This window comes from Carcharodon carcharias, chromosome 21, assembly GCF_017639515.1.
Source record: "Carcharodon carcharias isolate sCarCar2 chromosome 21, sCarCar2.pri, whole genome shotgun sequence".
In the NCBI taxonomy this organism is placed as follows: Eukaryota; Metazoa; Chordata; class Chondrichthyes; order Lamniformes; family Lamnidae; genus Carcharodon; species Carcharodon carcharias.
Genome location: NC_054487.1, coordinates 29193056 through 29207199, shown reverse-complemented (window position 1 = coordinate 29207199; position 14144 = coordinate 29193056). Strand labels below are relative to the sequence as shown.

The following is a 14144-nucleotide window of genomic DNA, read 5'->3' as shown; positions in this document are numbered from 1 at the left end:
AAAAAAATTCCCTTGTATAATCAGTGAATTCACCATTAATGACATGCAAGTCTCAGACAGGTTAAATGGACTCCAAATAAACAAAGAGATAAAAGCAAAAAACTGCAGATGCTGGAAATCCAAAACAAAAACAGAAACAGAAATACCTGGAAAAACTCAGCAGGTCTGGCAGCATCAAAGTTCTGTTGAAGGGTCATGAGGACTCGAAACGTCAACTGTGCTCTTCGCCGCCGATGCTGCCAGACCTGCTGAGTTTTTCCAGGTATTTCTGTTTTTGTTCCAAATAAACAAATACTTGAGGATTGATGGTATCTATCCCAAAGTTGATATTCGTAGGCAAGAGTTCTTTTGTGTGTTGTTTATGAGGGACTGTACCAGTAGATTGTAAATTGGCTAATGTGTTTCCCATATTCACAATGACAAAACAAAAGTAGGGGTGGGGACTACAGACCATTCCTGTAAAGTAATGGAATTGAATATCAGGGATAAATATGATAATCATCTGCATCAGTAACCAAATGGATTCTGGGAAGCTTAATGTGATGTGATGTACCTCAACTTCCAAAAGGCTTTTGGTAAAGTTCCAGACAAATATTTTGTAAATTCAAAAGCTGTGAGGATCTAGGATGAATGCTGGGAATGGATAAGAAACTGGCTGAAAGATTATCAGAAATATTGATTAGAAGAGCTTGTTAAAAGGTAGGGGCAAAATTGCTGAATGGGCTGCCTCTTCTCTATACTGGAACTACAGCTATTTCTAATTTCAAAAAAATTGTAGACCATACTAGAGGGGCAGTGAAAGGGACACTGGAGTTGGAAGAAGCAGCGAATACAGAATAGAGTGTACAGAATATGTACCCGGTACCTAACCAAAACGATGGCAGCTGAAATTTAATACGGGCGGATGTAAAGTGCCGTGTATCTTGGAATGCCTCTCAACAATAAGTGCAATGGGATTGTCCAATTCCGTCTACATTTTTAAAAATTCATTTACGGGATGTGGGCATCGCTGACTAGGCCAGCATTTCTTGGCCCACCTCTAATTACCTTTGAGAAGGTGATATTGAACTGCCTTTTTGAACCACTGCAGTCCCTGTTATGTAGGTACACCCACAGTGCTGTTAGAGGGGGAGTTCCAGGATTTTCACCCAGTGACAGTTAAGGATGATCTTATGAAGCCAATTCCAGATAACCAAAAGCACTTGGTCCAACTATTTCCTTTGCAAGAAAACTATCCTTGGTTCAGGCTGTTGTGCAAATTTGTCATTTCTAGGTTGAGCTCAATGATTTTGAATGATTTGACCAAAAAAGCAAACCTCTAGCAGCAGGTGCAGTGAGGAATCCACTGCAAATCAGTGAGAGCATTGTACAACCAGCATTCCAAGAAAGATGCCCTGGCCAAGCAGCGTTCTGTGTTGTTTTGGCCTGGCAGAAACAATAAGAATTTGGGTGATATTAATTGTTCACAAAGCCAAATAGGGTAATTATTTCACATCTGAAGATTTTAAAGTAATTGCAGTACCTATAACTTTTACAAGCTCACTATTAACAATTAATGCTATTTGATACTTTCACTTTTTTCAAGCAATATCCCGTATGTTTGATTATACATTGCTGTGAATGTCTTGCTTTGAGTCCATAGTTGGGACAAACGTTCTTGGTGAAAAGCAGTTGAAGTAGAAGTTTGACTGTGCAAACAGGAGCCTTCATTGTCAGTTTGAGAAACAATGAAGAGATTTTGAAGGATTGGGGAAATCCCTGTTTTGCCTAATAGGCTGAACTATGCATAAGTAGGGTTTAAACAACAGTAGGGTTTAACAAAGTGCTAACTAGAAACTAGGGTTTTGGTAGCATTTTTGAAAGTATGCTGTTATCTTTCAGAATAACATGGAACCTGAAGAAAGTGAAACAGTTGAAGAAGAGGGATTCATGAGCATTGCTCCACTGCTACAAGCCCATCATGCCATGGAAAAGATGGAAGAGTTTGTTCATAAGGTGAGTTAATCTAAAGGCATTTACATTCTATCATTCTGAAAGAATAATTATCATTTCTTTTGTAATTACTGTCATGAAATGTTCTTGTTGGCTCTTCTAATAAACCTATTTTTAAACCTATTCTAAATTTACCTGTCATTGGTATTATCTCCTTAAAATATTTCTGTCACTTTACATTCTTGTGTACTCTTAACAGTAAATTTGATGTTATACAAAGTAAAATATTAATGTATCTAATTCTACTTTACAATATGATGCTGTGAATGCTTTCAGAAAAATTAATTTTGCAGTTGATAGATGAAAGAAAGTTTCATGTATTTTGTCACTGATACAATGTCATGACTTGTCCATGACCTGATGTTGGACAAGCAGTCTGCGGCAGTCAAAAAGTTGAGAAAAATAGTGGAGATGTAGAATTTAGGTATCACCAGCACACAGGCTGTCTAGTCCATCCATGTGAATAATGTTGCCAAAGAAAGCATAGATTAAAATAGATCCTTGCAGGATATCAGAGATGATATTTGGAGGGTAAGAAGAGAAGTAATTGCTGGAGATGTGACAGCTGTGCTCAGATAAGGAGGAAGTGAACGATACAAGGATAGTCCCATGGAGCTGGACAGCTAAGGATACATTTGGGAGGAGGATGGGATGGTAAACTATATGGAACACTGTAGAAAGGTAGAGAAGAATGAGGGCAAGTAGATCACCAGAGCATGTTGCCTGTGATTTTGGCTGTTTTGGTGCAGTGAGAAGGCCAGTAATAGGCTGAACAAATACGAAAGCAAAGTTTCAGGAGGCATGGGCACAGAGATAGGAAGCACTGATCTGCTTGAAGACTTTAGAGAGGAAAGGGAGTCATAAACGGGGCAGTGGTTAGAGCAGGGTTAAGAGTGTGATACTACCAAATGTTTTGAAGGAGAGGCCAACTGTGCCTGAAAAGAGTTAACTACATCAGTTTAGCGTAGGAACCAGAAAGGGAAGTTGAGTGGAGAAAAAATTGAGGGAGGAGATGTTTCATATGAACAAAATGAACTTGAAAAGATGGGGGGGGGCGGCGGGGCGGGGAGGTAGGTGGAATATGGGTAAGAAGCTAAGCAAGAGTATTGATCCGTGTGTGCAAGCCTGACAGTGGTTGGAGTTTGGGAAATGGACAAAGTGATAGAGGCATTGTATGAATGGCTTTAATGAAGGCAGCTACACGCAGATCAGAGGCCACTTGGTGGCCTGATGATGGGAATCCAGAGTCTGGTTGAAAAGGGAAGTTGATCAAGTGGCTGTAGTTGAGGTATTGCTGGGAATCTAGCAATCTAGCTGGTGGGGCGAGGCCAGGGGCTTGACAGTTTGGGCTCTCAGATTGTTGAGGTGAATGGTGACAAACTGCATAATAAAATATTTTTAGATGTGTATATTTGGCTGTTTCAATTTCTGTTCCTCCTAATTTGACTAGGTTCCACACAGCTGTTCAATTCTGTTCCATACTTACAGCAGCCTATTAAATTTTGCATGGATCCAGACAAACTAAAGAAAAATTTCAGCCATTTCAAACTTTTTCAGCTCAGCCTCTTTTCCAGAATGCCTGCCAAGATGATGCCACACAATCATTTGATCCTAAATTCACATGGTTGTATTTTGTTCCAACTGTACCAAAGGAAACATTATTTTGGATAGGCAGAGAAAGCAAGAGCAGCTACTTCAAATTTGGTCTGTGGTCAGGGACAGGAGGGTGCGACTACTAGCGAGACAGGTATGGAGATCCAGAAGTTAGAATTGGGGGAGCCTCAGCCCTTGCATGTCCAACTGTTACGAGGTTCTTATGACTTATGCGGATAAGCGCAGGGACTGCAAGGAGGATGAGTAAACTGGTCACATCACCTCGGTACAGGTGGTGAATCAAGGTGGGGGAATAAAAAGGAATATAGTAGTGGCAGGGGAAAGTATAATTAGGAGGATAGGTACTGTTTTTTGCAACTGAGAGCGTGAGTTCTGAAGGAAGTGTTGCCTGCATAGTGCCAGGGTTAAGGACGTCTTGGGTTGGGAGAGGAATTTGGAGTGGGAGGGGAAAAATCCAGTTGTCATAGTCCATACAATCCTGCCTCTGTTGTCGGTACATAAGAAATAGGTTCTGCTGAAGGAGTATGATCAGCTAGGGGCTAAAGTTAAAAAGCAGAACCTCAAAAGGTAATCTGAATTGCTACCTGAGCCATGAGCAAATTTTTACATTTAAGATCTGAGAGTTGAATGCATGGCTCAAAGATTCGTCTGGGAGAAATGGGTTTTAGTCGTGGACCACTGGCACCTGTACTGGGGAAAGAGGAAGTTGTTCTGTTAGGAAAGCATTCACTGGAATTCTGCTGGGACAAGTCTCTTGGCGAATCACAACTAGGCCAGTGGATAAAGCTTTAAATTAAAAGTGAGGGGGATGGGGGTGGGTTCAGTTGAAGGAAACTTAAAAATTAAAGAGAAAAGGTAAGGCAAAAATGCAGGGTAGTAATATGGGTAATGGTAATCAGAAAGAGACAGAACATGCAAACATTTGAATGCACAAGCAAATGGGGTCAGAGCAGGAGAAAAGGATAAAAAGACATAACGGCTGTGTATTGGAATTCATGCAGCAGTCGTACATGATAGATGAATTGATGGCACAAATAGAAAGAAATGGGTATGAACCGATAGCCTTTACAGAGATGTGATTGCAAGGTAATCAAGGATGGGAACTAAATATTCAGGAGTTCTTGACATTTTGAAAAAGATAGGAAGAAAGGAAATGTTGATGGGGTAACTCTGTTAGTAAAGGCTGGGATCATTACAGTAGTGAGAAATGAGCTTGGCTCGGAAGACCAAGATGTCAAATCAGTTTGGGTGATGATAAAAAGCAGCAAGGGAAAGAAGCCCTTGGAGAAGTGATCTGTAGGCCCCCTAACAGTAGCTACATTGCAGAACAGAGTTTATATCGAGAAATAATGGGGGCATTTAAGTAGTGTACTGCAATAATCGTGGGTAACTTTAATCTTCCTTTAGATTGGACAGATCAAATTGGCTAAAGTAACGTTGAAGGTGAGTTCATAGTGTGCTTAGGACAGTTTTTTTAAAACAATACATTGTGGAACTAACCAGGGAACAAGCTATTTTGGACCTGCTAATGTATAATGATACATGTTGAATTGGTGATCTCAGAGTAAAGGATTCTCTAGGAAAGAGTGATCATAACATGGAATTTATTATCTAGTTTGAAGTGAGGAACTTGGGTCTGAAACTAGTGTCTTACCCTTGTAATTGCCTTTAGCCAACTCAGTCTTCATAAACTTAAAGTAGACTGCGGGTAAGATGGTAGATGAGCAGTGGCAGACATTTAAGGAGATATTTCCGAATTCTCAACAAAAGTATATTCCATTGAGAATGAAGGGCTTTCACCATCTGTTGCTAACTAAGGAAGTTAAGGATAGTACCAGATTGAAAGAAAAGGCATGAAATGCAATGTTGCAAAGATTAGTGTTGGGCCAGAAGATTGGGGAAATTTTAGAAACCAGCAAAGGATGACTAAAAATAGTAGAAGGAGCAATCAGATTGAGAGTAAACTAGAAAATATAAAACAGAGCTTCGACAAGAATATAAAAAAGAAGAGAGGAGCTAAAGAAAACATTCATCCTTAGAGGATGAGACTTGGAGGGGAACCTGTAGATGTGGTGTGCATGGATTTCCAAAGGCATTTGATAAGGGGCCACATCAAAGATTACTTCACAAAATAAGAACTCATGGTGTAGGGAATAACATATTAGCATGGATAAAGCATTGGTTAGCTAACAGGAAGCAGAGAGTATGGATAGATGGTATGGATAGAGTATGGATGGGTCATTTTTAGGTTGGCAAACTGTAACTAATGGAGTGCCACAGGTATCAGTGCTATTTACAATTTATATCATTTACTTGATGAGGAGACCAAATGTATGGAAGCTAAATTTCCCAATGATACCAAGATAGATAGGTGAGTAAGTTGTCAAGAGGAGATAAGGAATCTACAAGGGGATGTGATGGGTTAAGTGAGTGGACAAAAATTTGGCAGATGAAGTATAATGTAGGAAAATGTAAACTTGTCCACTTTGGCAGGAAGAATAGAAAAACAGTATACTATTTAAACGAAGAAATTGAAGAACTTGGTGGTACAGAGGGATCTGGGTGTCCTGGTACAGGAATTACAGAAGTTAGTATGCCGGTACAAGAAGGCAAATGGAATGTTGGTGTTTATTGCAAGGGGAATGGAATCTACAAGTAGGGAAGTTTTACTGCAGCTGTACAGGGCACTGGGGAAACCATATCTGGAGTACTGTGCATAGTCATGAATGGTGGTGCACAATTAAACAACTTACTGGGGGAGGAGGCTCTACACATTTCCCCATCCTCAATGAAGGGGGAGCCCGGCACATCTGTGGAAAAGATAAGGCTGAATCATTTGCAACAATCTAGCACAAAGGAAGATGGCTGTGATTGTTGGATGTCAATCATCTCAATCCAAGGACATTGCTGCAGCAGTTCCTCAGGGTAGTGCCTAGACCCAACCACCTTCAGCTGCTTCATCAATGACCTTCCTTCCAATGTTAAGTCAGAGGTGGGGATGTTCGCTTATGATTGCACAATGTTCAGCACCATTTGTGACTCCTCAGATACTGAAGCAGTCCATGTCCAAATAAAGCATGACCTAGACAATATCCATGCTTAGGCTGAAAAGTGGCAAGGAACATTTGTGCCTCACAAGTGCTAGGCAATAATCATCTCCAACAAGGCACAACCTAACCATCGCCTCTTGACATTCAGTAGCATTATCATCGTTGAATCCCCCACTACCAACATCCTGGGGGTTACCATTGACCAGAAAGTGAACTGGACTAGCCATATAAATACTGTGGCTACAAGAGCAGATTAGAGGCTAGGAATTCTGTGGCAAGTAACTCTTCTCCTGACTCCTCAAAGTCTGCCCACCATCTACAAGGCACAGGTCAAGAGTGTGATGGAATATTCTCTGCTTGCCTAGATGAGTGCAGCTCCAACAACATTCAGGACAAAGCAGCCCGCTTGATTGGCACCTCATCCACTAACATTCACTCCCACCACCACCGACGAGACTGGCAGCAGTGTATACCATCTACAAAATGCACTGTCAGAACTGGCCAAGTCTCCTTAGATAGTACCCTCCAAACCATGACCGCTACCATCTAGAAGGACAAGGACAGCAGAGACATGGGAACATCATTACCTAGAATTTCACCTCCCAGCCACTCACCATCCTAACTTGGAAATATAACGTTCCTTCACTGTTGCTGGGTCAAAATCCTGCAACTCACTCCCTGACAGCACTTTAGGTCTACCTGCAGCACATGGACTGCAGCGGTTCAAGAAGGCAGCTCACCTTCACTTTCTCGTGGGCAATTAGGGATGGCCAATCAATGCTGACCCAGCCAGTGACGTCCACATCCTGTAAATGAATTTTAAAAAAACAAAGTTAGAATGCAAGGCCAGTAATAATTAGGAAGGCAAATTGTGCTTATTGCAAAGGGGATGAAGTATAAAAGCAGAGAAGTCTTGCTACAGTTGTACAGGGTGTTGTTGAGACCACTCCTAGAGTACTGTGTATAACTTTGTTCTCATCATTTAGGGAGGGAGTGCTTGCATTGGAGGCAGTTTGGAGATGATCCACTAAATTGATTCCTGGGATGAAAGGGGAGGGTTTGACTTATGGGGAGGCGATGGTGTAGTGGTAATGTCACTAGACTAGCAATCCAGAGGTTCAGGCTAATGCTCTGGGGGCACAGCTTCAAATCCCATCACAACAGCTGGTGGAGTTTAAATTCAATTAATAAATTTGGAATTAAAAATAAGCTAGTTTCGGTAATAGTGAATACAAAACCATTGTCGATTGTTGCAAAAACCCATCTGGTTCACTAATGCCCTTTAGGCAGTGAAAAATCCTTACCTGGCCTGGCAAACACATGACTCCAGAACCACAGCAATGTGGTTAACTCTGAAATGGCCTAGCAATCCTCTCAGTTTTGTCAAACTGCTACAAAGCCTAAAAGGAATGAAACCAGCTAGGCACTGGAAATGACAATAGCACACCTAGCTCTGTCCACCCTGCAAAGTCCTCCTTACTAACATCTGGGGGCTCGTGCCAAAATTGGGAAAGCGGTCCACAAATTAGTCAAGCGACAGTCTGACATAGTCATACTTGAGGAATCATACCTTAAAATGTCCCAGGCATCACCACCACCCCCTTCCCTGGGTATGTCTTATCCTACCGGCAGAACAGGTACACCAGAGGTGGTGACACAGTGGTATAAAGCCGGGAGGGAGTTGCCCTGGAAGTCCTCAACATCATCTCCGGACCTAATGAAGTCACATGGCATCAGGTCAAACAGGGACAAGGAAACCCCCTGCTTGTTACCACCTGTTGCACCTCTCCAGCTGATGAATCAGTACTCCTCCATGTTGAACACCACTTGGAAGTAGCACTGAGGGTGGCAAGGACACAGAATGTACATTGGGTGGGGGACTTCAATGTCCATCGCCAAGAGTGACTCAGTAGCACCACTTATGACCGAGCTGGCTGAATTCTAAATGACATAGGTGCAAGATTTGGTCTGCAGTGATTGGTGAGGGAACCAACAAGAAGGAAAAACCTACTTGACCTTGTCCTTACCAATTTACCTGTTGCAAATGCATCAGTCCATGACAGTATTGGTAGGAGTGATCACTGCAGAGCCCTTGCGGAGATGAAGCCCCGTCTTTACATTGAAGATACCCTCCAATATGTGGCACTACCACCCTACCAAATGGGATAGATTTCAGACAGATTTAGCAACTCAAAACTGGGCATCTGTGAGGCACTGTGAGCCATCAGCAGCAGTGGAATTGTATACAACCACAATCTGTAACTTCATGGCCCAGCATATCCCCCACTCTACCATTACCATCAAGCCAGGGGATCAACCATGAAGATTGGAGGAGGACATGCAAGGAGCAGCAGCAGGCATGCCTAAAAATGAGCTGTCAACTTGGTGAAGCTGTAACACAGGACTATTTGCATGCTAAGCAACATGCGATAAACAGAGCTGAGCGATTCCACAACCAACGGATCAGATCTAAGCTCTGCAGTCCTGCCACATCCGTTCATGAATGGTGGTGGACAATTAAACATCTATCTGGAGGAGGAGGTTCCATAAATATCTCCATCCTCACTGATGGGGAGCCTAGCATATCAGTGCAAAAGAGAAGGCTGAAACATTTGGAACCATCCTTAGGCAGAAGTGCAGAGCAGAAAATGCATCTCAGCCTCCTCCTGAGCTCCCCAGCATCACAGATGCCAGCCTTTAGCCAATTTAATTCACTCCATGTGATATCAAGAAATGGCTGAAGCCACTGGATTCTGTAAAGGTTATGGGCCTAACAACATACCAGCAGCAGTACTAAGATTTTTGCTCCTGGACTAGTCATACAATTAGCCAAGCTACAACACTGGCATCTGTCCTGCAATGTGAAAAATTGCCCAGGTATGTCCACAAAAAGCAGGACCAATACAACCTGGCCATTTACCGCCCCATCAGTTTACTCATATTCATCAGCAAAGTGATGGAAGAGTTTGTCGACAGTGATATCAAGCAGCGTTTAATCAGCGATAACCTGCTCACTGACGTTCAGTTTGGGTTCCCAAAGGACCACCCAGCTCCCGACTTCAGTACAGCCTTGGTCCAAACATGGACAAAACAGCTGAACTCGAGGTGAGGTGAGAGTGACTGCCCTTGACTTCAAGGCAGCATTTGACCAAGTATGGCATCAAGGAGCCCCAGCAAAACTGGAGTCAATGGTTATAAAGAGGAAAATTCTTCACTGGTTGGAGTCATACCAAGCACAAAGGAAGATGGTGCAATTGTTGGAGGTCAATATTCTCACTCCCAGGACATCACTTCAGGAATTCCTCAGGGATGTGTCCTTCTACCAACCATCTTCAGCTGCTTCATCAATGACCTTCCTTTAATCATAGGTCAGAAGTGAGGATGTTCGCTGATGACTGTGCAATGTTCAGCACCATTCACGACTCCTCAGATACTGAAGCAGTCTATGTCCATATGCAGCAAGAACTGGACAACATTCAGGCTTGGGCTGAAAAGCAGCAAGTAACATTTGTGCCACATAAGTGCCCGGCAATGACTATCTCCAACAAGAGAGAATCCAACTATCTCCCCTTGACACTCAATGGCATTGCCAATGCTGAATCCCCACTATCAACTTTGTGGGGGTTACCATTGACCAGAAACTGAACGGGGCCAGCCATATAAATACTGTGGTTGTAATTTTGTGGTGGGTAACTCACCTCCTGATTCCCCAAAGCCTGCCCATCATGTACAAGGCACGTCAGAAATGTGATGGAATATTCTCCACTAGTCTGGATGAGCACAGCTCCATCAACACTTGAGAAGCATGACAAAATTCTGGACAATACAGCCTTCTTGATTGGTGCCCCATACACCATTTTCAACATTCACTCCCTCCACCACTAACACACGCTGGCAGCAGTGTATAGCATCTACAAGATGCACTGCAGCAATTCACCAAGGTTCCTTCGACAGCACCTTCCAAACCAACAACCACTACCATCTAGATGGACAAGAGCAGAAAGACACATGGGAACCCCACCACCTGGAAGCACTCCCTCCAAGCCACTCATCATCCCGACTTGGAACTATATCGACATCCCTTCACTGTCACTGGGTCAAAATCCTGGAACTCCCTTCCTAACAGCACTGTGGGTGTACCTGCACCACATGGACTACAGCTGTTCTAGAAGACGGCTTACCACCATCTTTTCAAGGGCAATTAGGGATGGACAATAAATGCTGGCCCAGCCAGTGATGCCCACACCCTGTGAAAGAATTTAAAAAATTAGGCAAGATTGAGCAGGTTGGGCCCACAATCGAAGTTTAAAGGAATGAGTGGTGACCTTAAAGAAACATGTAGGATTATTTAAGCAGTTGACAGGATTGGTGAGGAGGTTCCCTTTGGGGTTGCCCATTTAATAATAAAATGAGGAATCTCTTCTCTCACAGGGTAATGAATCTTTGGAATTCTCTAACCCAGAGAGCTGTGGAGTCATTGAATATATTTGAGGCTGAGATAGACAGGTTATTGAACTGTAGGGAAGTTGAGGATCATGGGGAACAGGAAGGGAAGTGAAGTTGAGTCCAAAATCAGATTGGCTATGATTGAATGACAGAGCAGGCACAAGAGGTCAAATGGCCTACTGCTCCTATTTCTTTTTATTCATTGTTTACAACTGATCACATTAAATTGCATTACCAATTGAATTTCCTGTGTCTGCATTTCCATGAGCAAGCTTTTCTTGTGAGTGGTGCAATGATTATTCACTGTGATAAGTAGAATTTGATTGCCAATTCATAAGCATTTTATTAAAAGTTGCAATCTATGTGTAAGCTGTTCCTAGAGTCCCAATAGTTTTTCTGTTTAGAAATGAAATTGCGTCCAATTGTTGCTTTTCATTTTTAAAAAATGGAATATTATGATCAGTTTATGATTAATAATTTGGACAGGCTAGTAGTCGGCTCGTAGTAGTAAACTTAGTGAAATGTATAAAGTACTTGCTCTTAGGCTTGCAGCAGGTTTGGTGGTGGTGGTGTCAATTTCCTCCTTGTACTGCAATGGTCTCAAGTTCACTCAACAGTCACAGCAAAATAAGTCTAATTACATTCAGTTTCTCTATACTTAAATCACTGGTTCCAAAATAAAATAGCCTGTTCTTGGTTTTATGAGTCTTGCAGGAGTACATCCTGAAATGTACCAAAATAACTCTTATTTACACTATTAGGTATGAACTATTTATTTAAAATTGAGAGGAGTAGCATGCCTAAAGTTAAAAGAACCACCAAATGAATTTGTTCTCCATTTTTGTGTAATCCCAACTTTTGTAAATAAATCTCCAAGTGCTAGTTTTCTGGCTTGTGCACCATTCAAGTGTTCTTAAATATTTGGACTTGTTTTGGCATGTCCAGTAAATAGACACAACAATGTCACAGTACCAGGAAGGAACTGATAAGTTGATTACAAACTCAAGGTCAAATAATTCATACCTCTCTCAAGATTTATTACTTGTAGTATGTATTACTTTTGTTACTTTTCCCAGTTTACCCAATAGAAATGAGTAAAGTCAAGGCTCTTTATTTAAAATGGGATAGAATTATTGATGAATTTTATTTTGAGTTGCTCAACTGTGCCATAACCATGTAACCAAATATAAGTGGCGCTTAAATCTAAACACTACATTAAATACCAAATATGTCATTCTACTAAAGTAAAACTGGGTGTGGGATTAATTTTAATTTGGGTTGCCACATTATAGGCATGATTCCTAGGAGGCATTGTAATTAATAATACTATTTAAAAAAAAAGGTCCTGAAACAATTTCAAGAAAATGCATCAGTAGTATTGGCCCTTATAGAATTCATTTTTTAAGCAAAAAAAAGTGTTGATAATAATTGATAAATTTGAATAGATTAACAGCAGTTTAAGGTTCACATTGAGACTGGGGACTGGCACAAAGCAGATTGTTTCATCTTAGAGGCCCACTATCTATTTCTCCTTCTTCAACTAGATCATTCATCATGCTAAGGCCAGAAGTGAATGGCCCAATATAGAGACCTTTGAATTGCTCATATAGACTACAGATAGTTTTGCAGGAAAGAATTCCAGTTTCCTATTCAAGAAGTAGAAAGTTGCATTTGTTCTGAGAAGTGCAAATCTACACTGGCAAAAGAGAACACAAATGGTTTGGAATAGTCCTAGAGTAAGTATCCAAACATCTGACATACTTTCAGTGAAATTGAACACCAACTGTTTAATGTAAGCTAACTCAACTGAATACACAGGCAACAACTTGTGAAGATGTGCTGGAAAGGTTCTACAAAGTAAAGTTGGTACTGAAAATGGTAATAAGCGGGTAATTATAAAAAAAGCAAGACTAAAAAAATCAATGAAATGCAAATAAGCAATGAAAATGAATGAGGGATAAATTAGGAAAATATTTACCAAACTGAGTCCATGTTCTTATTTTATGCTGTAACTCAGCTCACAACCCAGAAATTACAGGAAAAAAAGATTAAACTTAAGATTGCCAACCAGAGCACAACTTTGCTAAGGATTGGCTTGGCTTTAAAGATGATTAGAATGTTCAGAGATATGCTGTAGAAATGTAAGAGGCTTAAGGTGTTTAGATACAGGAAGAGAAATAGAAGAAAATATTATGCAATTTTAAAACTGAATTAATTAAAGTGGTTAGAATTTTGTGGGCCTGGAGTTATGCAAAGGACTGATTTTAACGTTGTCCCTTTTGATAAATTCTAAATCAGAGCACTAAAATCTGTTAACATCAAGCTGAAATAATTGGAAACTAATTGAAACACAGGTCTACATATAACTTTTAAATCTAAGGCACCCAAGTACGTATCTATCTGACTCAAAGACAAAAGCTTGGATACAATTTTTCAACACCTTGGTACAAATGTTCTGCTTCAGGACAGTGAGGATCCATAACAACATACATGTTGGGTTTCCCACCATACCGGCATATAAACTCTTTGGCCCATAACTTCCGATCCCTGGGGCGTCGTACCAGGCGGGGGGCGGTGGGGGGCGGGGGGGGGCACCCCAAAGATGCACTGCATAACCACCCCTCCCCCCCACCCCGGAAGACCCCATGTAAGGATTACACAGCAATTTCCCAGATAGTTCATTCAGACTTCTATTGGGCAATTACCCTGCACTTGGAACCATCTGATACTCCAATTTAAATTGCAGACTTTGAATGGTTATGACTGTGTATGGTATCCGACCAACCGCATCCCCCCCCCCCACCTCACATCTCCAACCACCCAATTTCCCACCCTCCCCACTGACCATCCGATCTCTCCATCTCCCCACTGACCACCCAATTCCTCCCCCCTCCCCCAAAAGACTGACCACTCGATTTGTTTTTCACACCCCCCCACTGCCGACTGGCTGACTGTCCTACCCAACCCCCCCACAACTTGCTCACTCACCTTCTTCCTGGCTTCTCAAAGTGGCTGGACCTTTAAACTTACCTGCTTTATGAC

At 41.7% G+C, this 14144-nt stretch overlaps 1 protein-coding gene across 2 annotated transcripts in view; it reads left to right on the top strand.

The window, feature by feature from the left end:
• Positions 1–14144, top strand: part of LOC121293380 (adiponectin receptor protein 2-like) — a 118769-nt gene that overhangs the window by 59327 nt on the left and 45298 nt on the right. For both annotated transcript variants that reach the window (XM_041216410.1, XM_041216409.1), the window contains exon 3: positions 1882–1995. In XM_041216410.1, coding sequence (XP_041072344.1) covers positions 1882–1995 — 114 coding nt within the window. The remainder of the gene's footprint in view (positions 1–1881; positions 1996–14144) is intronic.